At 39.7% G+C, this 26140-nt stretch overlaps 1 protein-coding gene across 1 annotated transcript; it reads right to left on the reverse strand.

The window, feature by feature from the left end:
• Positions 1–4814: 4814 nt before the first annotated feature.
• LOC146478544 (poly [ADP-ribose] polymerase 1-like) lies at positions 4815–24847 on the reverse strand. Its single transcript, XM_085112066.1, has 28 exons — positions 24710–24847; positions 24547–24567; positions 23774–24025; positions 22976–23290; positions 22209–22325; positions 21495–21577; positions 20812–20934; positions 20063–20170; positions 19188–19275; positions 18380–18467; positions 18130–18278; positions 17514–17589; positions 17190–17249; positions 16221–16353; positions 16020–16080; positions 15568–15628; positions 14916–15118; positions 14372–14455; positions 13043–13165; positions 12396–12524; positions 11562–11660; positions 10965–11117; positions 9768–9804; positions 9326–9339; positions 8348–8424; positions 7827–7888; positions 6245–6362; positions 4815–5126 (listed from the first exon to the last, which is right to left on the reverse strand). The coding sequence occupies exons 1-28, from the start codon at positions 24821–24823 to the stop codon at positions 5048–5050; spliced, it is 3027 nt and encodes a 1008-aa protein (XP_084968192.1). The 5' UTR covers positions 24824–24847; the 3' UTR covers positions 4815–5047.
• Positions 24848–26140: the final 1293 nt, after the last annotated feature.

Genomic DNA, 26140 nt, shown 5'->3' on the forward strand with positions numbered 1-26140 from the left:
TTTATGAAAAAAAAAAAAAAAACTTATTTCAATCAAATCAAACTTCATTTCTACATTTACGAATTTCTCAAAATAGAAATATGAAATCTTACAATTTGCGCAAGTTATTGAGGAAAAGTACTCTTTTAATTAAAATTGCTTTTTTAATTAACGAAAGCGTCGTAATCTCCAAAAGGCAGGAAGTCCTCACGGACCATTTCCCGGCAAACACGTTCATCCGAATGTTTCTTTTTTCGTCTCATTAGCAGTTTTCTTTTATATCGGCGTACCCAACGACACTTTTAGAGAAAATTAATCGTTTGTTGCACTCCAGTTTCAGTTTATTTACACTTGGATATAGTATTTACATTGTATATAGGAACATAGGAATAAAATAACAAATAAAAGGAGGAAAGAAAGAAGTCAATGGATTTGGTAGAAGTGTACGGTGGTCTGGGGAGCTTAGCTTTTGAGCTAACCACCGCTATATTTTAATGGAAATACTAATAAAAGTGTGTGCTTGGTGCCATGGCAACTATGGGCGATCATATGGAACTGTCACTTTTATATAAAAATTTAATAGTTAAATTCCACTTGAGAGTTAGGCAGAATTCTTTTTTATTGTTTTTTGAACTGGAAGTAGCTCAGTGTTTTTATGTTAGTAGGAGTCTCTTCCCAGATTTTGGTTATAGCAAACTTAAATGTGCGTGGTACATGAAAATTAATTTCTTAAACTTAAACACTAAACACTAGCTGAGTGTCCCTAAGTCAATCATGGTTACTATTTAACGTTCCTGAGAAACTTGGTTACGTTTTAAAGTTCCTGAGCAGAAAATACCCGCTCTTCACCGCCAGCGAGAAAGAGTTTTAAGAAATGAAAATCTCCGCCAGTTGTAACTGTGTTGTCTGTCAACTGTCAGCTTGTAGGTACGCAGCATCTTCCGAGACTTAATTTGTTTATACAGTATATCTTTGTGTCATCGGCAAACATGGCAACATGGCTCGTCAGGACCGAATCGGGCAAGTTAGTTACATAGATGAGACATAACATCGGGCCTAAAATGGAGCCCTAAGGTACTCCGAAGCTGACAGGCAGAGGATCAGAGGTTTCACCCAGCACGGTTACAAGTTGGTAGCGACCCATCAGGTAAGAGCTAAACCACTACAAGACGCTGCCTCCAAATCCGAACTCCTGCACCTTTTGCGGCAGGCAGCCATGGTTCACCTTATCGAAGGCCCTAGACATATCCATACGGGTCATGCCCACCAGTTTTCCGTCGTCTAGTAGGGAGCCCACGTGGTCTAAAACTTCCAAAAGGTTGGAGGTGCATGACGTCCCTCTAATGAATCCATGTTGACAATCTCTTACCACCTCGTACAGTCTATCTTTGAATTGAAGTGTTAAATAGAACATCGCTCCAAGACTTTGGTTACCAGCGACGGTAAGAAGATGGGCCTGTAATTCTCTGTACACTCAACCTCACCCTTTTTAAAAGCAGGAACGTTAGCTTTCGAACAGTTCTGCGTGAAAGAACCAGTGCTTAATTGTTAAACAGCTTACAAAGAGATGGTGCAATTACAGAGGCTGTTTCCTTAAGAAGTACGTTTCGCTGGGATTTTATCTGGTCCTGTGGCTTTCGTGACATCAAGGGCTTCGAGCACCGATTGAACTTCGCTAACCGTGAGCGTTACATATCAGGAGAGGCTGGTGCATTACCAGCGCTTCCAGATGAAGGGGGGGGGGGGGGGGGAGTGGATGTCATGGGCGAAAACTGTGAGAAGTAGGAGTTAAACAGATTGGCTATTTCCCGAGGATTTTCAGCTGAAGATCTTAACGGCGTACCATTACCTGGGTCAGCGAATGCACTGGCTGATAATGGCGTCGAGACTCGATCAGGAATTGTATGCGATTTGAAATTCAGCTTCAATATAGACCAAAAACGCTTTAGCTTTGTGTTGAGGTCGGACTAAACGGAACCAAGAAACTCATCACGGCTGTTCCGCAGCATGCGCTTAACTGTTTTGCGCAAGTCGTTTTTTTTTTTTTTTTTAATTTCTCCCTAAGGTGGTTCGAGGGAGATAATTTCATCTTTTGTCTTATAGATTCCTTTTCCTTGATCAAATGAAGTATATGGCACCAGACATCTAAGGTATTGGATTCCGTCCCTTTAGCCTACTGTACCTATTGTATCGTAATTTAGTGTCCCCTATTAGTAGGCCTTACATGGCCAGCTAGCAGACTTGACACTGAAATAAAGTTCATCATCATCATCATCATCATCATCATCATCATCATCATCATCATCATCATCATCACCTTTTAGACCGCTGCAAGAAACGTGTCTTTCCATTAGTGCCAGTCAGTATTTATATCGTCATTGGCTATGATCGAAGAGAGGTTAATTCCTGACAGCAGACCCTTAAAGTCCCCTTTTGCATAATCGTATACAAATCTCAGGGTTTTAGATGGGGTTTTTATAAGTGTTAAACTGGAAAATAATGACTCTGTGGTCTGTTAAAAATAAACGTATCTTTTGGAAACAATCCGTCTCGGTTACATTGACATGGTTCGGCACGCTCGTGATTACACGGGCAAGTATGTTGTTGCCACATGTGCGTTTTTTATTGAGTTGTGTCAAGAGGTAGTTGTGAAGGCTTTCAACTGATAAAGGCTAGTTCGTTAACACCCGATGCGCTGTCAATGGAGTCCCAGAGGATGTCTGGCAAATTAAAATCACCCGAAATTACCATATTGTCGAACTGGTCACAAACTTCATGCAGAAAATTATCTAATACATCCATCCAACTTGGGTTTTCATTGGGTGGCGTATAGCAAAAACAGAATAAAATTTTTGACCAGTAAGCGTAGTAATTTTGGCAAAAATTATCTCAAGCTGTTGCAGCTCGGCTTCCGATTCAGGTGTAAATTCTTTGACAGCTTTCAAGGAGGCTGTTTTGACTGCAGTAAGAACTCCACCACCACCTCGATAAGACCGATCTCTCCTAAAGCCAGAACGCAATATTTCAGAGTTGCTGATATTTTGGTTCAACCATGTCTCATTGACGCATATAACGCCAGAGTTTTCGGCGTACACCAGGTCCTGGAAGCGATGGAGGTTACGCACGGATTGCCAGTTTATTGCGCGTTCCTTGTGATAACTTTTTAAGCTTCTGGTATTCATCACGAGGCAATTGATCATCATCACCAGACATCAAGAGGCGAAAGGTAGCATCTGAGTTGTTGTAGTAACAAACGTGGCACATTTTCGTTGCATGGTACAGTAATAAGTGTTGATTAAATAGCTAAAAGCAGAAAAATAGCAACGGCTTTCACAGAGCTCTTCGAGTGACGACCTGATTCCCTTAACAATGTCAACAATCCATCGAAGGAGCAATCGTTTTCGGGAAAACGGCGATAAAAATTGTAAGAATGAAATGAGGTAAAACGAGTCCAAGACTAGCGCCGGGTACCTCTAAGACTACAGGTCGTTTGACCACGAGCCATCCTTCCGTCATTATATCGTTTTAGCCCGTGCGCATGTTCAAACCTCAAAACGTACCACATGGAAGACAAAATGACTACGTTGTCATATATATACATGGCTGAATCTCAGTTTAAGTCAGTAAGGTGGAACTGAGGTGCCTACGAAAGGGATCTGTCTCACATGGTCTAGGGGCCGACTTTTCTCTCCCTCACTGTCTTGTCGGGGACAAGGTATCGGAAAGCAGCGCGGAACCATCTCCAGCTGGCATAAGCGAACCGCGGGCCGAAATCTCGTGGTGCATCGTCATGGTACAACGCTCCGGCACAGCGTCCAGAGGTACCGCTGTCGGCTGTATTTTTCTCTCTTTTTCAGCCATTTTGATATTAAGGCTGGCAAGTCGCCCGAAGACATCGTAGGGAAAGAAGCGTGTCATTTATGTCCCTTGTCAAATTGTCGACGGGTATTGTGTAGTATTCATAGCCTTGAAGCCACTTCTCCAAATTAAACACGTTCCCTTGAAAATATAACATCGATAAATACATTTACAGGCAGGGAGGATTACAACCCTTAAATGTCCAAGATCAAGGGCCTGTTTCACAGGAAAATCCTCCGCGAATCTGGAGAGATTTTCGGAAAAATGTCAGGGAAATATGAACTAATTACGGCACAGCGGGATATTAAAACTCGGGAAATTCGAAATCTTTTCCGTGAATGTCACCGAAAAATTGGGACTAGAGGATATTCCAAATTTCCAGAAGAGGGTAATTTTATTGGACAAAAATGCCTGGAGAGGCCCATGTGTATTTTACGGCCTTTTCGAGTGGAAGAAAAGCGCTGGTCATGTTCTGTGTAAAATAGTTTCACATACAACAGCGGAGCCGCAGTTATTTCCTGGCGCGTTACTTGCCTTCAAATTTCATTGGCAAACACGGTGTTAGAGCGAAAAGTCAAATACAATTTTTAAAAGGCCTGACAGGGGTCCTGACAGGCAGGAAAAACAAACGAGACATCCAGTTAACCATCTAATGTATTCAGTTCCTAGCCAGCTCTATTCCAACCTGCAAAGCGGGTTTTTAGTCGAGCGGCCCCATCAGGTACTCCTGTTTATACTCGAATGTCATGCTTGCCAATAATTCTCGTTGAGATAGGACTAGGAATTGTGTCCTCATGAAACGTTCTATAAGAACGAAAACGGCTTCGACACAAACCGGAGCTAAGCAGGACCCCAAAAGAAGGAAAAAACAAATCTTGCGATGAAAAGAAAATTCTTGTAGACAGTGACAAGGACTCCTACTTCGAACAACCCTCAACTCCACAGATCAGAGAAGAATCGAGTTTTCAAAGTAAACATTCTTTATAAATGTCGGATTTCTCTTTTAACAAAGGTGTTTCTGATGTCTAGGCTACCGGCACTTGACCTAAAATAACACTACTCTTATCTGGTCTGTCTCTTGTTTTAACAATAACAACAACTTCTAAATTAAAACATTCACGGTGCTCTTTTCGAGAATAAGCGGTAATTCTCCCGATTTTGTCAATATTGTTAGTTCTTCGTTTGATGTGTACTCAGTACAACACTACGTTCACCATCCATATTTGTATTTAAACTCCATCTTAAGCAGGTATTTGATGTTAATTTGTGCAACATCATACACAATATATCTGTTGGGAAATTAAGGATGACTAATAAATTACGAAAACCGATATCAAAACATCACTTCACTGTTTCAACTCAAGCGCCAAATGTTGCATGTACGTCAGGGCGTACAGTTGTAAGTGTTCTGCTTAAATGTTCTCATTAACGTCTTCCGTCTCCCCAGATCGTTTTAAGGCCTTTTAACCCTTCAAGCCCTAACAGTGATTAACATCAAATTTCTCCTCGTAATATCAATGCTTATTCAACCCATGAGGTCAAGAGAATTAAGGATATGATCACACAAGGTGAATGTTCTTGACATTTTAGTAACTTCTTCCCAGTACTTTTATAAGAATATAAGTATTGGGGACAAGATAGGAGAATAGGTTCTTTGATATTTAGCTAACCATTTAAATTACGAAACAGAATCTCATTCCCCGAATTTCTAAGCGTTTTGAACCTCAGTATGAAAGCGAGGCTTCGTGCATAGTTTTTATTGCGAAAATTAGTTTTCATTCATATGCAAAAACTAATTTTCATATGAAAAGCTTTGCACTTAGCCTCACTTTCATGACGAGGTTCAAAACAACTCGGAAATGGCCTATTAGTTGTTTTTCCCGATTTTCCCAGAAGTCCTTTGATTCTACCAGTTAGCGCCAAAAATGAGTTTAATTGGGATGAAAACAAAAAAACAAACAAACAACCTCCTATCTATCTCTCAAACGCTGCACTGAAATCATTAACTCAAATCAAGTATCTTATTATCCACTTCCCTGGGGCTTTTCAAGGATAATTTACAACACTGTGTGGGGGACTTTGCCAGGCTGCTTGAGGCGCAGTTTACAGTTGATGAAGTAATGAGTTAAAAATAACCCTTCCCTCCTCCCCAATGTGAATTTGAATCACCTTTCCAGAGACCAAATTTTTGAGAACCCCGTACAAACCTCACCTTACCAGGGGGATTTCACCATTGTAGATTTATTATTAAGTGTCATTTTCGTCTTCGGAAATATCTTGCAAACGAAGCCCATTATCTGTATGTTATAGAATTAGAAAAACACTCTTAACAGTTGGGGAGAGCACGAAACATGTGTGGAAACGGTTATACAGCTGAAACCAAGAAGTAAGAAGCGAAAAAGGATACTCGTTGTAGAGAAGGCTGGAATGCTGAACACTTGTGTTGGTTCCTTTGCCTGACGGTACAACCGTCCCGTCATCTAACGTGATATCAGCGCCGGGATCGGGACCTGTTCTGCCACACCCTGAAACAAAAACGCTTTCATGTTTACTTACAAACACCCAGCGGCTACAGACTACGTAGTTCTCCCCCCCCCCCCCCCCCCCACCCGCCCTTTGGTGCGGAGAGAGGAAAGTTACTGCTCAGAGTCGCCTCGTGCTTGGCTTGTTGTTATTTTACACGTCAAAATTAGTGCTTCGACCGCCGCTGTTCAAGTGTAACTATCTCTATTTAGAATAAGTCTACTAACATTCTGTCACGAATGCTGTTCTTTTATTGGCTACGCTACTCACTATCTATTCTGTTTTAGTACAAATCTACTAGTGTTCTATCACTCTATCACGAATACCGACTTCTGATTGGCTACGCTACTCGCTATCTATTTAACAATTAGATTATGAGCTCGAGATTTCTATCGCGTGATAGTTGATGAGGGCGAAGCCCGAATCAACTATCACGCATAGAAATCGAGAGCGAATAATCTAATTGTTTTAGTATAAATCTACTAGTCGTTCAAAACTAAACAAGTAAATTATCCATTTCCTCATCGCAGACACCTCGAAAACGCGAAGAAGCGGGCGCCATTTTGTTGAAAATCGCTACTCACTATCTATCACAGAATAGATAGCGAGTAGCGTAGCCAATCAGAGAACGGCATTCGTGATAAAACACTAGTAGATTTATACTAATCTGTGATAGATAGTGAGTAGCGGTTTTCAGCAAAATGGCGGCCGCTTCGCCGCGTTTTCGAATTTTCTGCGATGAGGATATAGATAATTTACTTGTTTAGTTTTGAACGGCTAGTAGATTTATACTAAAACAATTAGATTATTTGCTCTCGATTTCTATGCGTGATAGCTTATTCGGGCTGTACCCTCATCAGCTATCACGCATTAGTATAAATCTACTAGTGTTCTATCACGAATGCCGTTCTCTGATTGGCTACGCTACTCGCTATCTATTCTGTGATAGATAGTGAGTAGCGATTTTCAACAAAATGGCGCCGGCTTCGTCACGTTTTTGAAGTGTCTGCGATGAGGAAATAGATAATTTACTTGTTTAGTTTTGAACGACTGGTAGATTTATACTAAAACAATTAGATTATTCGCTCTCGATTTCTATGCGTGATAGTTGATTCGGGCTTCGCCCTCATCAACTATCACGCGATAGAAATCTCGAGCTCACAATCTAATTGTTAAATAGAAATCTCGAGCTCATAATCTAATTGCTAAGTAGATAGTGAGTAGAGTGAGTAGCGCGTGGCGTGACCTAGTTATATCATTATTCAATAAAAACGTGAACCTGTCTTGTTGTTGTTTTGAATGACTGGTAGATTTATACTAAAACAATTAGATTATACGCTCGAGATTTCCGTGCATGATAGCTGACTTGAGCTTTGCCCTCATCAACTATCACGCGATAGAAATTTCGAGCTCATAATCTAATTGATAAGTATCATAGCAGATTTTACACAGATGTTGCAGCATACCTTTGACACTGTGCTTCCCTTTAGGGGGTTTTGTTATGTAACTGGCGTTTGTCAGCTCATGCCTGTAAAAAAAATCCACATAAAGGTCAATAAACCGTCAAATTCACTAACGAGCTTAAAATTCTTTCATCATTCTTTCAACACGGCACACAGGACCCTTTCGCCATTATTGATCCATGTTCTATGGAGTGTTTTCACATGACGTCACGGTGGCCATGATGGTGTCCCAAAACAAAGAAATGGCGGCCATGTTGGTGTCCCAAACTAAACCTCTGGGAATTGAACTCTATTTTTATGCAAATACTTTCCTTTGTTTCAGTAAACCAATATGGGAGGTAGACATGTGAATGAAAACGCTCTATACCATCTTAGTTCTTTTTTTTCAGCGATCGTTGGCAATCTTATGGAAACCTGCCTTAGCGTTAGCCGGTCAACGAATCGTAGCCACAGCACAACTTGCGTGACACCTTTACACCGTTGCGTGAAATCTTGTTCCTATTGCGTCACATCAAGATACTTACATGTTCCCTAAGGCGACTTCGCACAGCATCAACAGTCCAATGTTATCGGACGCTGTGGTTCGACAGTAGTTAGCTGACTGGTGAAAGAAAACAACACAGAAACATCATTAAGTGTCTGCCTAATTCTCGAACGCCCACAATTCCGGACATGTCCCAAAACCGAACACTCTCGGTCTCCTAAGCGGAGTCTCCAAAGTGTTACAGCGCTGTCCGACAGAATTTCTTTGTGACAATACTTCATTACAGAATTAGAACCTTGAACATTCCAGGACGGAACTTAGACTGATCTACACGATTCTTGGCGACAAAGACTAGGGTGCTTACCATTTACCCAAACCACCCGGATGGAAATTTATGGCATAAATACGAAATGATTTAGCTTGTCTTAAATAGATAACATGCAAAATGTATGAACATCAGCTGTAAATCCCAAAAGGAGCAATAAAAATGCATCACTTTGACCAGAAGCCCATAATTTCAGTAGTATTCCAAATGAAAGGATGCGTACCATTTAATTTTCCAACTGGAATTTCCAGGTGTTCCATGTAAACGGTAAGCACCCTCACAAACCTTTTCCCGAGAGAGTTTTTCGTCTATTTTTTTCTTCTGCCTTTGCTCTGCTAGCAGAGTCGTTTCAATATTTCCTGAATAAGCCGCCTTCCTGTTTCCCGACTTATCTTGGAAAGGCCGAAGCGTCTCTGCTAGCAGGATAGAACATATTTGAAGGGAGTACAGAACTGTAAAAGTAGCAAGAGCCTCGTCCCCAGTCGGCCTTGGCACGCGGCCGAAAATGACGTCAGCTGTTGAGGCGCGCTCAGTCCCAAACCTCAGACAGGCAATTCGGCTCGCTCGATAAGCGCGATTAGGCCTGGGATCGCGGCTTTATAAACTGGAGGTTTGTTTGTAATATCAAACCGGTTTTAAACTGACAACACAATGAAGAAAAGAGAACTCGATCAGTTCTTTTGCTGTGCTTACCTTGGACACCATATCTGCAAAGAAACAAAAATCACGTGTCAAAACAACCTGGGCTTCGCTAACACAAACAACTACTCAGTAGTGTTATAAAGGGGAACATTATTTATCCCTTCATTTCATAACCTCCATATATTTTGTCTTGCCAAAGCATTTAGCCAAACAGAGAAACAATCGCTGATGTTCTAGCCTGCGGCGTAGCTGGTGGTTAACTTGTTATCGTGGATTAGCGTTAAATGGCTTTAGAAACAGCTGGGCCCTGATGTTTAAACAAATTCTCCCAAGTAGTGCCATAAGAAACGTATGGAGACAGTGAAGAGAATATCCATGTTTATACTGGAGCTTAGAGAGTTTACCAATGAGGAGCAAAACTAAAAATCATACATAAATTCGGTCATGAGTTGGGTTTTGCGCGACTTGCGACAGTTACGATTCAATCTCTCACCTGCAAAGTAAACACCCTTTCCAAACATGTAGCCAGTCTGTTGAAGAAAGAGATGAAGGAAGTAAGGTAAATAAATCATCCATGCACCACAACTCAAATCAAAGAGATTTGGCAAAGGCCCGGTCAATCGATTGCAACATCATCCAACATTGTTCAATACAACATTGTTGGACGATGTCCCAAGGTGTTGAACGAGGTGGCCAAACGAACGCGACATGTTTGATGCAACACTTGGACTGAAGGGCCTGGGACCAAAATCTACCCAGAATGACCGATCGTTGGTGTTGCGGGACTCATGCCACGACGGTAGAAGAGAGATCGCTTCGGCTTGTGTTTAAGCTTTCGTCCTTGAAAGATTCAAAACTTTGTTCGTGCGCCATTCTATAGCTTGAACTCTCACGAAGCAAATATTAACAAATCGAATGTGGTTTAGCGTTGTCTGCACTCTTATCGACAACGATATTCGTCATCACAGTGGTGAAAAATGTTGTGGACTCACGAGGCGCACAACATTTTTGACCACTGTGATGACGAATATCGTTGTCGATAAGAGTGCAGACAACGCTAAACCACATTCGATTTGTTTGTTTGTTTTACCACAATATCAACGTCAAAGAACATTTTTACAATAACTGTCAAAATTTCCGCGCGCTGATTGACGCGAGCAGCGTTGTCTAGACTCTTACCGACAACGGAAAATTAGCTAATGAGATTATGAGATTGCGAGATTAGAAACAGTTGTGGTATAAATAAACCATAACTCATCGCTATGGATACAGATACCCGCAAAGTCAGCTTAGTGGGCATGCGCGCGTTCAACATTTATGTTGAACACGGTGGGCGAGCTGATGCAACATTGTTGTTCATACCGGAGAACAAAAGAAATGTTGGACGATGTTGGAAGTTGATGTTTGATAGAAATCAAACTTCGGTCAACATCATACAACACCGTGCCATCATGGTGGCCAAACAAGTGCAACATGTTGGATTCAACAATGTTGGACGATGTTGCATCAACATGTTGCATCCGTTTGGTCGGGACTTAACTTTGACAAATCCCCACCCCACTCGTTATCTCAGGAAACACTTAACGTAGAACGCGCGCACTGTATTCCACAAAATTATTCAGAAGGCATTGTCGTAAGAAAACCATTCAAATCAGCGCTGACGGGTGTAAGGTTCCTGAACTAAGCTTACCACTGGGGCCTCTGGAGGAGCGATCCTGAGCCCTTGAGACAAAATGCCAGCGTAGTTGGTGTTGCGGGAGCCATGCCACAACAGGCGACGATTGTGGAGTTCTTTGAAGGGTTGGAACCGATCGCCTTCGCCATGGCGGTTCACCTTGAAAACCTTCAAGAAAAATAAATGGTTTTGCTTTGTTTCTGCAGAGTTTAGAACATTCTATTTTCCGTCGAAGTATCGTAACGAGGATGCGCGTGGGTAAGGCGCAAAGCGCGGATACTCGCGAGAGTAGAACGCGCGTTGTTGGCGTGAACCACGAGCGCTAGAGAAGCGAAAGTTACACTTGTAGGTGTGAGTCTCACAAGCCATTCTCTGAAAACATCGCTAAATTTATAGTTGCTACCGGAGAAATGGAATACAAAGCGACACCTTTTTTTACGTGAGTTAACGCTTAATGAACGTCCGTCGCCTCAAACGCAATAAGAATCCAATCTGAGCTCTGTTCAACTTTTTTAAAAAAAAAAAAAACTTTTTTCAAAAGCCACTCGACTGTCAAAGTAAAGCCCAGTAATTCCCTGACTAATTTTTAAGGCGAAGGGACTACAAGTTTACCTCCAAAATGTCCAGAGCGTACTGTGTGTGAGTCTCCGCATGCGTGTTTTTCACGTAATCTTGGATCACAGAGAATTCTTTTGAGTCCTTAGACAGAACCTGAAAACAACGAAACAAACGAATCAGATTAGAGTTCTTTTCTTTTTCTTTACTTTTGTCTTAAGGACGGTGCCTACCAATAAAGAAGTATTTTTGTGTGGTTCAGTTATGACTATGCGAGGAAAGCAGATCTTAGCAAGGGCTATTGAAATCCAAAAAGAAAATTGGGGGTAACCACGCATCTTTTAGAGACAATTAAGCAACAATTATTCTGAAAAAAAAAAAAAACAGTAAAATACAAAGCACAGTATGGCGGTTTCTTTCAAATTGAAGTTTTATTATCTCTGAAAAATGTATGGTTACCCCCAATTTTCTTTTCGGATACCAAAAGCACTTGCTAAGTTCCGCTTTCTCCGCATAGTTTTAAACCGCGCAAAAATATCCCTGTATTAGTATGCACTACCCATAGCAAACCCGAGTATCTCGAGATGCGCAGTAACAAAAGTAGGCACTGTCCTTAAATTAGGGTGACAAGACTGTTTGCCAAAACGTTTCCCTATGTGTGCGTGAAGCAAACTGTTTCCCGTAAAAAGGCACATCTTTTGCTCCGCGAAAACAAAATTTCGCATTCTGTCAAAATGTCGTGAGTCTTTCTGTTTAGCGGAAAAATTAACGAAAACACTTATAATTCACGTTTCGACATCGTCGCTTTGTCATGCCATGTAGACGGGGCTTAAAAAGTGCGGCAAGTGCACAAGTATGAAGCAAATGAACCTGAACATTAAAATTGTTTACCTCTAAATCTGTTTGCAATTTCTCGTAGTTGACGTCCAATGGATCTTTCGCGAGGTCGCCTTCTCCACTCTTCAGCAAACTGTAAGCAACCTCAATGTCAAGTAAGTTGTCCAACATACCAACTTTAGCCTTGAACAAAATTAAAAGCATCAGTTGGCACAGTACCGCGAGGATCATCCTAGTAGTAAATTGTAACTTCATAGTAGTCAAAAAATCTCTAATCAAAACAGAAACCTATCATAAATCTGAATCACTGAAAACTTTGAGCAAAAACGTGCCACCAGAACGGAGGACGGGAAAACGCGTGCAACCCGAACCAAGCGAGGGAAAACGCGTACAACCCAAATCATGATTGAAGCTAGTTTTTCACCCGATTGGTTAAAAACAAGAATGATTGTTCCCAGTGATTGGTTAGAGCAAGTTGCACGTGTTTTTGGACTATTTACTTTGTAATACGCACACTAAAATGAAATTGCCAAAGTAAACACAAAAATAAAGTTACTATTACAGTCATTTAGACTAAAAAGAGTTCGTGTACCAATGTATCGGGTGCCATTATTTTAAACTAATTTTCTTTCTTTGTTTATGTTTGTTTGTTTGGCTGTTTGTTGTTGTTGTTGTTGTTTTAACAATGCACTATCCATCACCTGAATTAGCTCCAAGTTATCAAGCAGTGGAGGCTTTTTCATTCCAAAGTCGTGAGGAATCAAGGTATAAAATCTGTTTGACGCATCCAGAAGAGAAGTGGCACTACCACCATCTGAAATAAGCTATGAAAAGACCAGCAAACAAACAAGCAGTGAAGAAATAAATGAAGCAAACGTAAATCTATCAATTCATGTTCAACGGATTCCAAATATAAATAGGGAGCTTTAAGGCTAAGTAATACGGGAAACATTTTCTTTCAACTTGTCGCGCAACAATGTTGCACTGCAATTGTTTGTCGCCCGTATTACCACCTCCGCGCGCAACAAATTTTCATGTTGAAGAAAGTAGACGCTCTTTCTACTTTTTGCGACAGGAAAATTTGTTGCGCGCGTGGGTGGTAATACGGGCGACAGACAATGGCAACTTGCAATGCAACATTGTTGCGCGACAAGCTGCAAAAGAAATGTTGCCCGTATTACTTAGCCTATAACCTAAAGACCACCACTGCACATACACAAGACGACGAATTTTTCTTTCTCCTTCTCCTTAAACTTGGGTGCGGTCTCCAAGAATTCAATGCCGGGAAAATTTCACTATTCGTGGAATAATCACGACGACGTTTGAAAAGCGCAAATTCGTTTTAATAATGACGTTTCCGCTGCTGTCGCCGGTGTCGTATCTACAGCTCACTATACAATGTGCGGACGACGGTAAACGCCTCCACAACAAGAAAACATTGTTGCGAAAACACTGTTCACTCAAACGTTTATTGGGTAGGCCAACTGGGAAACATTTGCCGCGGAAACAAAATTTTTTTGAAAGGAATCTAAAACATTGTTTTGTTTCTCAGAAGCAAAAAATGTTACAGCACCAAAAATTTCGTGTAGTGCAAAGGTGATTTTACGCGGGACAATTTTTTTTTTTTTAACGTAACATAATAACGCGAAGACAACTTTTAACACAACATTGTTGCAAGGTTTTGAAGAGAGATTAAAAAACTTACAAATGAACGCGTTGCCGCAAACAAATTGCTTCGTTAAAAGTTGTCGAGGCCGTTACACGATAACAACTATTAACACAACAATTTTGCGTTAAAAATCACCCGTATAACATAACGTTAAGGTAAGTATTCTTGAATATGACTTGTTCAGCTGGACCTTATCAAAGAGCTTCACGCTCACAAAACAGTACAACTCCGTTGTGTGCAAATCATTCGTAAACGTTTCTTTTTGTAACGCTCAGTTGAAAATGCAAATGTGCGCATGGACTTTTGAAAGATGATTTTGTTTACCGTGTCATACCTTCATTTTAAGACGACTTTTCCTTACCTTTTGGGCCTCTCCAAGTACGGCATATGCACTTTCTATCTGCCGTTTCGTTAGCTTACCTAATGGCATTTTCTTTAAGTCGATCTGAGTAAAATATAAACAAAATTACACTTGAGTCTCTCTACGACTCCTATCCTTGGGGAGGGAAGGCCAGGAGTACCGGGAAATCCTCTTGAACGTAAACATAAAAAAAATGTTAGCGAACGCGACATCGTTGATATCAAAACAAAATTCATGAGCACGGAAATTTAAAAAATAAAACTAGGTTCAACACCGTGCAAGTAGCAGAAAACAATTACACCAAGATTTCAACTAAGAGTCACAACGAAAGTAATCACTCTTTTGGGTTCAGTACATTAAAAATTTACTGAAAAGCAAACGCACTAAGCAAGAGGAACACCAACCCAAACAAAGTAACAAGCACCACGGGTTGGGGAGAAAAAGACTGCCAGCGGGTTTTGGTCTCATTTCGCATCGGTGGAGAGGGTAGCTTTAACGTAACGAAATTATCCTTTCAAAGGTAACTTCTTATCTGCTCACTCGCCTCAAATTCCACGAGCGTCTTCTTCATGGACTCCACATCAAAGATCATTTTAATAAGTTCTTGGACCGGAGAAGGGAGCAAAGATTTGCTTCCTGGTGCAATGGTTGTCTTCAATTCCTCGTCGTCTTGCCCATAGTCAATCTCCAGTGGATAGAACTTGTTTGGGTGCTTGACGAAGTTCTTTCTCTTCAGCCAACTGTTTCCTGTAGAAGTAAAGTAGTCTCTCAGAGAACACGCGAGCGCCTACAAATCGCGCGTGTCTGCTCGCGGGAAGTGATTATCGCGCGCTCGTGTTTCACTCGCACTACTCTCTCTGACAAAAATAAGGCATCCTACATACGTGGTAAAACCGTAAGAATTTTTTAGCCCTTTCTAACAACCAGGTTTGCGGCTCCGCCACCAAATTTTTGCTTTCAGGTGCGCCAAAAATGTTTTACCCTTGCGTGAACCAAATGTTTGCCTTCGCACAAACAGTGAAAACCGCTGCAGGAACACAGACTTAGTTTTTTTCCCCATGGAGGTTTTTTATCAGCACGTGATCGCAAATGATTCGCGAGGTTAAGCCAATCACAACCTTCTTTGTTAAAAATTCGATAACCGATGGTTAGATAAATGGACACCGCATTAAAAGGATGATTTAATTAAACCATACCTGTTTTCTCGCCGTACAATTCCAAAAACTTGTTAACGGCTGATGCCTTTGAGCCACACCGCTGCAATTTTATGAATTATAATATTAATGGAAAACATAATAACACTGACCTCGGTAGTTGTAAGAAAACGGTATTCCGCCCTACTTCTTTTTTGAACAAAGGATTACAGGAGGAAAATCTCAAGAAAACAATTTTTCCTTTAAGAAATTATTGTCCACTGTTAGCAAGAAAAGAGGAAATATTATGTACTATTGAGACGAAAATAATTCGTACGTTCTTTCTTCATTTTAATAAAGTATGTAGATGTAAATAGCTTTTTTTATAACATTTATCGTTTTAATTTCACATTATTATTTCTTAGGGTCCACTGAAAACCGCCACGGCGGGTTGGGCTCCTTCGTTAAATATGATGATGATGATGATAATGATGATGATTATCATCTCGCAGCACCTCGATTTTGTTTCCTCCAATTGTTGTTCCAACTCTTCCCCACGAACGGAAAAGATAGTAACTACAATAAAAAAGACAGCAAAGAAAAAATGTTAGGGCTCTTATATGAGCTGTTTAAATCAGTACAAGTATGCATTAGGTTTCACCAGTTCTTAAAATATGAAGTGTTTATATTTGAACACAAAAGTGATAAAGACTCACGAATTGACTTTGTCATCTCTCAATAGTTGCAGTTTGTAATAAGAGTTTGTGCCTCTAACTATGTCCACCAGGCCCAGTGTAGCACTGTAAACATTTCCATTTTCTTCCAACACGTGGCATGTATCTTCCATCTCTGAAACAACACAGAGATGTCACTGAACCAAATCTTCACCTTGCGTCTGTCAATATTTCATGCCTTGATGCTCCCAACAATTACATAAGCCTCTTCAAAAATAAGCCCAACTAAAATACCCCCTTCCCTCCCCTCCCTCAAATCTCAGATGCAAATGGGGTGACTTGCACCGTTTGCAACGTAAAATGGTTGGTCAAGTTATCAGGGTCCAGTGAGAATAGAGCTTTTGAGGGGTACAGGTCTTCTGATGCAAATGTCCTTCCAATGCAAGCCCTCGTGAATACAATGGACTGTTACAGTTATCTTTTATCAGCTGCCTGCTTAATGTTTCATGTTGATTTAAGCTCTTCTCGTTGTCCATCCCAAACAAATTTGGCATGCAAAATTTCCTGCAATATTAAGGCCCCCTCTCCCCCGTCCAAAAAAGCCTTTCCCAAAAACAGGAGTCTGGGCTTATAATCAGATTTAACAATATGCTGATGAGAACTTAAGTATGCCCCCCATTGAGCCAATCAATGCAATATGGGATTAGTTAAGGGTGAGAGAACTGGCAAAAGATAGATCCTGTTTGAAGTCTGGCATGGGCCTAAGGGTTCCAACCTGTAAAATCTTGCTGATTCCTGACAATGTGCATGCACTTGGAACAACAAGCACTGGCTCGGGATTTGCTGACCAGGAAGGCACAATGTAAGGGAAATTTTGAACCTTGCGATGGTGGAATTAATGCAAGCGTATCAGGTATTTTCAGTATAGTTCTATCCGTTGCTCTGACGAGTGCAGAAAGGACTCAAAGGACATGTGAAGTGAAATACAAATACGACTGCCAAGTTTGTTACCTGATTCGGGGTCCACGGCAGCTCCACCTTTCACAGCAACCTTTACCTTCTTTGCAGCTCCTAGAATAAAACATTACAATAAACATTAAATGAATACTAAAAAGCCAGCCATTTTTCCGTAAGGTCTAAATAATCTACAGAGTTAAATTAAACTGCCATTATTGTTAAGTTAGGATCCTCAACAAAATTAACTGTTAGGATGAGGGAAACTTACCTTCTCTGCATACATTGTACATTCAATTCTACTGCACTCTTTTTATAAAACTGTAAGGGAAGAAATGGTTTAAAGTTCTCACATGATAGATTTAAAATGTTGATGATTACCTCCTTCTGATGCACTTTTCACGGCCTTTGGTTTGCCTGCTGAGGGTGGAGCAGGTCCATCCACTGCACTGGTACCCTTCAATTAAAGCAGAATAAAAATTAATGTAATGCATGGGCCACATCTGATCCACTTAACAAATTGACGGCAGTTTTCAATGGTCTATACTCTATATATTTTCCTGTTTTTTTTGCAAACTACATAATTTTAAGCAGCAAAATATTGTGGAAGCCTGGAAAACCACCCTCTGAGGGACAATTTGAAAATAACCCAACCAGATTCATGAGGCCTCAAAATTAAGATGTATCCTATGATTGTCAAGAACCAATACTTAAAATACATTAAACCCAGAAAATTTTGGATGCTTTTAATTTTGGACAAAAAATTGTCCGAAATTAACAGTTTACACCTCTCATTGAAATCATCTTTCTTTGCCTCACAAAATTTGTATTAGTATTTCCTAGTATTATAGTTCCTAAATTGTGTCCTAAAAATTATAAATCTGAAACTTGGGGTTTTATGTGTATCTTAACTCATGAAGGCTTCATAAATCTTGCCACAATAATAATAAGATAAATATTATTTAAAATATTTATTTCACACTTATTGGATACTAACCTTCTTACTTCCCCAGGATGCAATGCTGTGCTGTGAGATCATCAATCTGGCTCCGCCCTTTTTCACTGCTTCTAAGTAATCTTCACTAACAACTGGGATATCAAACTTCTCAGCATCCCTCATTTTCTTGCTTCTCTTATCAATTTCAGCTGCAAAAACAAAAAACATCATTATTTGGATTATGCCAGAGATGACGGGTGTTAGGAGGAACACTGATACAGGGGAATAAAAAATTAAGGATCATACACACCTTGAGAACTGATACAACAGTCCACTAAACCATTTATTTTTTCTACTGTTGATCCTCCAAGATCTTGAATTGCTGTGGTAATTTTCTCCTGAACAAAGAACATATAAATATATAATTGGTATCATAAAGGTTAAAGGTACACAACTCACAAATGTTTCAATTTTGCCTGCATAACAATTATCATGAGAACATGTACAGTCAACTGTCTTTATCAGGACACTATCAGGACCAGCATTAACTGTCCATTTTATAGACACAGCATTGCAATGTCTTACATGATGTGTTACATGACGCACGAGCCATGCGGTTATTAAGTCACAAACAAGGAATGCTGGGATTAAAGAAAGGTGTTAAACATGTGCTTGAAAAATGGCTGCTGACATTGCTGACTTCGTGTCTTGTTCAGTTCACTTTCTTGTTCAAGTTTAGCACATTACAACCATATTAAAGAAAGTTACACTACAGTAAAATGAGTGAATCAGTTACGGCAGGAATAAACCCAAAGTGGCCATTTCACAGCCTGTGATGTCTGCCTTAAAAGACATCTGTTAAGAGAGAGCTGACTGCATGCTAACATTAGCTATCTAGGAAAACCCTAAAACAACATAAAAATTCTTCAAAAGCTCCTAGATGTTTGAGAAACACTGTAACAAAACATACAAAATTCAAATGAGTATCCAAAGAATTCAGATTTCAGTATGGTTTCATGGGGAATACAGTGTAAAATGAAAATGGCAACACTTTATAGCAGCACTATTGTACATTGTACAGTTTTCCAAAAAGAATTCAATTTAATTTATATATGTACCTTGCTCTGTTGTAGTCTTCCAATAACTGCAAATTTCATGTCAGAAAGAGGTTTTCCTGGTGCAGCAGCAACTGACACTGGAGCAGACCTAAATTGGAAAAGTTCCCCAAGTGAAAATCAAGCAGCCATGCATGATTGTAAAACTAAGACCAGTTGCCTTGGAACATTAATTTTAGAAGTCAAGTAACCTAATACTCTGATTGATTAACTTACCTTGAATGCAAAGATGTCTCTTATTTGTTCCGATTATCTAACATCTTTTTTTTCTGCATTACTTGAGAAATAATTACTCAATAATTATGCAATTATTTCTTCCTTACACTGTTCAAAACAACTCTGACTTGTAAGTTGTACTTTCCAAATAAAACTAACTTTAAAAGGACATCCTTTAAAGGGAACCTCCACTCTCACAACAAATTGACGGTTAATCGTTGGAAATGGTGTCTAAATTCTAAATATTTGTCTAAAACGTAGAAATGACATTCAAGTGTGTTAAAAATTAGATATGATTATCGACAGCTTTCGCTTTTAAATTTCCTGGGGGCAGCCATTTTGAATTTGATGACGTGTAATGGTTGCCGCTATTGTTATTCAGCAGAAGTCCTTTTGTGTAAAACAATTGAGCAACCTTATTACGTCATGAAATCCAAGATGGTGGCGCGCGGGAAATTTAAAAGCGAAAATAGCCGATAATCAAATTAATATGTTTTTTCCGACACTGATATATTATTTCCCTGATTTCCAATGAAATTTCAAAGAAAATTGTATTTTCAATAATGTAATGTTAACATGTTTCGAGAGTGGAGGTTTCCTTGAAAAGAAAACTCAGGGTAAGAAGGACTGTAAATGACATAAGATATAAAAAATCAACTTACATTGAAGTGACCGTCTCTGATTTGATTACTCTGGATGACACAGCAGTAGTACTTGTAACAGACACTTTTGGAAATATCCTCTCTCTTTTTTTGAACTTAAACTTCTTCCTGTATTATTAAATTCAATTCCCACATTAAACCATGGCAAATCTTCAACTCCGGTCATAATTCATGTAAGCAATACCATAAATCCTTTAAAAAGTGCAAAAAATAACAACACCCTCCCTCAAAAACTACCCTCCCCTGACATTAAACAGATCAGAGGACAGCATGATCTACACCGAGGAATTGAAGATAAAGAAATGGAAGATGAGTTCAAGACGGACAGTGACGATGACAATCCTGGCCAGTAAACTTTGAGTTGAAAACTACATGTACCTGACTGTATTTGACAAACCGCCGATTGCACAAAAGTTCAATGACCAACATTTTAAACTAGTTTTTGATGCGTTTTTATTATTAATTCAAAGCACCTGACTTAGCTACAAGCCGAGTTAAAAATGTACAATGTATGGGATGATTTTCTATTGTTCTTGACACCACAACAGAAAAAACACTACTAAAACTCTTGTCTATAAGCCAAACTCTGTACTTTGGAAAAAAAATTCCAAGACTAAGGTGAAAGTACCGAAAAATAGGTTAGCTTATAGGCAAATAAATATGGTAACATTGTCATACTGACTAGTCATTCAATTATCATTATTATCATTATTTATAATGAATATTCAAAAAAAGGTTGCCACACTCACAAAAAGTCTGAGTCCTCTTTCAACTCATCAGAAATTTTCCATGGAGCTCGTTTAGGTTCTTTTGTAACAAAAGTGCACTTGGTCCAGGCTGTTAAGTTTCCTGTGCAGTAATAGCCGTCACTTCTACAAAAAAAATGTCCAACAAAAAGATAAAGTTTATGCAAAATTTGATACGCCCAAAAACAAGATATCAGAGATCATTTATAGAATTTCCATACAGTTTACAGGTTTTCTGTCAAAAGAATATCAACAGAACAGTTTCAACGGTTACCATCCTAAGGAAGCCCTGCAGGAATCTCTCTGCAGGAAATTCACGATAAATATGATAACTGTACAGTATGTCAGTAAAATTCAGAATTTCCTGGAAGGCATTCCTCCTGAATGCCTAATTTGAAATTTCTGATTTTACTGACTGTAACTATATTGAAAGTTTTCCAATTTGTGTGCGTGTATATGTGTGTGTTGGGGGAGTGGGGTGGAGGGAGGGGAGGATCGAGTGGTCAATTACTGATAATCGGGTGGTCGGGCTGGGTGGTGGGGATTTCCCAACTAATATAAAATCTTTTTTACTGCTTTTGTCAACAATTTCATCCTATGATGTCTAAATAATAATTAAAAAAAACATCTGTAACTGGAAGCCTTTTGGCTTTACAATTTTATGAAAAGAACTCTCTTTTACACACCCATAAACCAGCTGACCGCCACTGCATTCATCACAAGGAAGCAGCCTTCCAAAGATCATTCCATCAGAGCATCTGTCAAGCAACTGAGCAAACCAAACCAAACTGTCAAAAAAGGTTTCACTGATCACTTCTCTGTGTTGCGTTTTATTTTTTGTTATTAGCAACACACAGTCTAACAATTAATACAAGACTTTTCAATCTGTAACCATTGACAGTTCCAGCCAAGCCTCAAGCCATTTACTGTGATCCTTAATTTTGAGTTTAAATAGAATCATAAAGTGCAACCATTAATATGATTTCAAGCTATAAGGCAGTACAGCACTTTCACGTGGTACTGTTATTCATTATCTTGCACAAGGCGGTTCTAACTTTTCAGTTTGTGGATAAAATCCTTAAGTGTGACAATTCTAATGAACGCTACTGAGCAATACTTTCCTATGGTGCTGTTTATTATGTTATACAAGATGTTTATAACTTTTGAGTCTGGCAAAAATCCTACTTGTTTCAGTCTGTTCAATTTCAACATGTTGAGTAGTACTTTCCTGTGGTGGTGTTTGTTACACTGTACAAGATGGTTCTAACTCTTGAGTCTGGCAAAAATCCTACATGTTTCAGTCTGTTCTTCAACATATTGAGTAGTACGTTCCTGTGGTGCTATTTATTATACTGTACAAGGTCGCTCTAACTTTTAAAGGTTTGCACAGTGTGACTTACAGAAGTCTCCCCGCCCCTGGAACTCAGTCCATTATCCTCCAACATCTCTCTTAACTGCGACCCAGAACAGTTCTTCTGCAGATCATCTCTTACTTTCCACAACAGTTTGCTTTGTTCCTGGAAAACAAATTTAGTATTAAGGACCAGTCACCAGGGTATTTCACAAACCTTCCCCCTAGTACAGTAAAAACCCGCATATAAGAACCTACAGGCTAATTTGGCATTTAAATACCCAAAAATATAAGAACCTGTTCAGCCTGGCAAAGAAAAATAGGTTCTTATACAAAAACAATCACTCCAATTTTGATGGTCAAAATTCTGGATTTTAATTGTGTGAGAAACTTCTGACAAAAAGTTATTGTGTATATGTTTTCTTTGATTTACATTTATTTGGACTTTCACTAGAAATATGTTTTCCATAAAGCTACAGTGCAACAAGGCAAGCATTTTTGTTGTTGAAAATACAAGTGCTAAACCATTTTGTATTAGTAATACAACTACGACAACCTCTGAAAAATAAGAACCTATTACATGTAAGAACCTAATCAGCCTGAATTGTGAAAAACTACCCTAAAATATAAGAACCTGTTCAGCCTGACCTCGAAAATTCTAGGTTCTTATACGCGGGTTGTTACTGTAGTTATGACAAACTGAGACCCTAATAAACCTCTGAGACTTGATCTTAGAACATTGGGGAAATCATATGGGAGACTTAGCAAGTACAGTGTCTGTATTAGTGAACTACAAATTATGCAAGATAGACCCACCTTGAGCTTTTTCTCAACCTCATCTTCTTCAGCTGTCTTTTTCCTTTTTGCATCATTTTCATCCACTGCTGCAGCTTTCCTTTTCCCTCCCTTTCCCTTTTTTTTCCGTCCCAGCTTACTCTTCATCAAATCCATGTCTTCCTTGTTTAGTTTGCTAAAACCAGTGAATTGCTCGGCCGTCACAGCAGAATCCACTCCTAAAGACTCACGGCTTTCAACAAAGCAGTCAACATGATGCCACCAAGGAATAGGGATCCCTGCTGGCGCGTTGGATTCTGCATCAGGCTCCTGAACTTTAGCAACACGAAGCTCTCCCTAAAAACAAAAACATCTTTAGGTAGTAAACTCTTGGTCAATCTATAGATGCATATAAGAACAGGTAAAATAAAAAATACTGGAAAATTAATGTACAGTTCAATTATTCCAAAAGCGATCAACCCCCCCCCCCCCCCCCAAAGGCAATCAATTGGCAGCCAGGCTTCTATCCATATAAACTGCCCCATTATGTGCTGTCCGGCAGGAGTCAATTGAGAGGTGAGGGGGATTATTGCACTTGCAATAATATTGACTTACAAATAAGAAAAACAGCCAGCTGTATGGAGGCTATACTACATTACTATTTTAAAAAAAGTGACTTACACTATAATCACAGTTACACAGCTGCAGCTTTACCCTAATTAGGATTCCCAAAATTTAAATTCTAACATCTTTTTTTCCCCATGATATTGTTTTATCATGGGAAAAAAAAGATGTAACATACCAAATTGTAAATTAATCTAAATAATAAGGATATTTCACCTTGTCAATCTGTTCTTTGCAGTTCTTACATTTGCTCCTACTAGACTTGGCATATTCTACGAGCAAGTCATCTAAGGTTCCACCTTCAACAGCAGTCTGTCCAGCTCCATTCCCCCCTCCCCCTCCTCCCCCAACCTTTTTCTTCACTTTTTCTTGGTCTTCCCAACGCAGGGAATCAAAGCCGGAAATGTCGGTGAAAGCCTTCACATTACTCTTTTTAAAGAAACAGCTGAAGTGAAACCAGTTGGGGATCTGCAAATTGAAAGAAGAGGAGATATCAAAAAGAATGTTAACTAATAAAAACACTGACAAATTATTATAACCTTACATGTACAGATAAAAAAAGATGTATTAGTCAGTCAATGACACAGGCACATTTGCAAAAAGGTACGCAATTTCTCCCAACAGGAATTAAGCCTATGGTTGGGTGAGTGTGCCTTCCTCATCACTTCCTCTTCCACTCCCCACGCCCACTCCCCCACCCCCCCCCCCCCCCCATCTCAAGACTACTACAAGCAACAATTGCAACATGAGCTAAGGTTTGAACGCACACAAAGCAGAAATCTGAGATTGATATAATTTTCGCCTAACTACAATGCATTGTTATCTGGGATGGTATTTGTAAGCTCTGTAACTGCAGCACGGGCGCACGGCCAACAGCTGAAGATTTTCAATATCAGGTGTTTTTGAGAAGCGACGCAAACATGTGGATTGTGCCCTTGAAAGCAACAAGTTACCGTCTAGAACTACTTTAACAACAGCGTCTTTGTTACCTTGCCATCAAAGGCGTGTGACTGCAAAATAACACAAAAATAACAAGTCATATTAGAACAAGCAAACCCAATTCGCTGCATACAAAATCGACCTAATGTTTATCCAGACAAAATTTCCTTACACCCTCAAAATCGATAAATATATTCCAATGAATTTTATTACCTGGACCATCTTTGCTACCCTTAGACTGTCCTTTGCGATATTATCCTTGCATAGCTTGCAGGAAGACCGATTTGACTTCGCATACTCCGCTTTGAATGGGAGATCGTCGGCCATTTTGACTTAGAATGAAAAGGAAGAGACTGGGTTGACTGCTGATTGGTTAGAATTACGCGCCATTTCTTTTCACGCGTGGCAGGCTGGGCTTAGTTTCTGCACGTGCACCAGAATATCCTGCCATCCTGCCATACGGTCCGCGCATCTGAAATTTAAGTCAACCAATCAGGCCCCAGTTGTTCAAAGGCCGGATAACTTTATCCGCTGGATAGGCACCATTCAGGGTCTAAACTATACTTCACGTTAAACGTTGTCCACGGTTTTCGTGCACTCCCAAACTTAACTGTGGTTAGAGTGTGCATATTCGCTTATACAAGAGGAAATAGTGAAATCTTTGCACAGATTGAAACTGTCGGATAGTGACTTATCCACAGGATAAAGTTATCCGGCCTTTGAACAACTGGGGCCAGATTTCAGCAACGGGTCAAAACTGAGTTTTCATACGTCATTGATATCTGCGCTCTGTGATTGGTTGTGCCAAGCAAGAGAAATTACATGAATTGCTTATTCCAAGCGCAAGAAAAATATTTAGCATGGCCTGAAGTGTTGTTTTCTGTTTCGTCCTTTTAATTTTACCAAGTTTACGACGTAGCACGGCGACTATAAGTATTGATCGATTAACTGCGTCGTTTTGTTTTCGGTTGAATGACCAGTATATAGTGATCTTCGCCGCGTGAGGTTCACAGTGAAGACTACGACGCTTTGGCCGACTGGACTCGTCGTACAATTTATGGACAGCTTTTGTTTACATTCTGGTTGTGAAATATGCTTTTCAAATTGTTCTTTCATTTCGGAGAGACTGATCTCACCGAGTGGGAACTGTAGTGTTTAGGGATACAAATTCCCGACCTGTTTCTCTGCTAGGTAACAACGAGTATAAATCTCTGGGAGTTTTCCACGTCCTCTGCTTGCAATCCTCCTGCAGCACTGTCTGTAAAATGTTGAAACGCAGCCCAGCAATAGCTTGGAACGGAATAAGAAGGCCATATCGATCAACTGTGGACTGGACTCTTCGCTCACCGACCAACATATGTGATTTCATTATAATTTAAATAATTTCATTAATCAACGTACTAACTTTATGGCTAGTTTTATTGTCATTCATTGTCCCTACATTTTTTGTTTTGGTAATTGGTGATGTCTCAATATGAGGTGCTTTTACCCTAAAATTCTACAGATTATTCTTATGACTATTTGAGATATTTTTTACTTTTTATTTACCGATTTGTGCCATTAAATTGTCATAAATAAAGAAATTATATAAATTAAATAACATTGGTAAATGTATTGCCAGCCAGATCCATCACCCCTTAGACA

This window comes from Pavona decussata, unplaced genomic scaffold (genome assembly GCF_977016875.1).
Source record: "Pavona decussata unplaced genomic scaffold, jaPavDecu1.1 SCAFFOLD_64, whole genome shotgun sequence".
Taxonomy (NCBI): domain Eukaryota; kingdom Metazoa; phylum Cnidaria; class Anthozoa; order Scleractinia; family Agariciidae; genus Pavona; species Pavona decussata.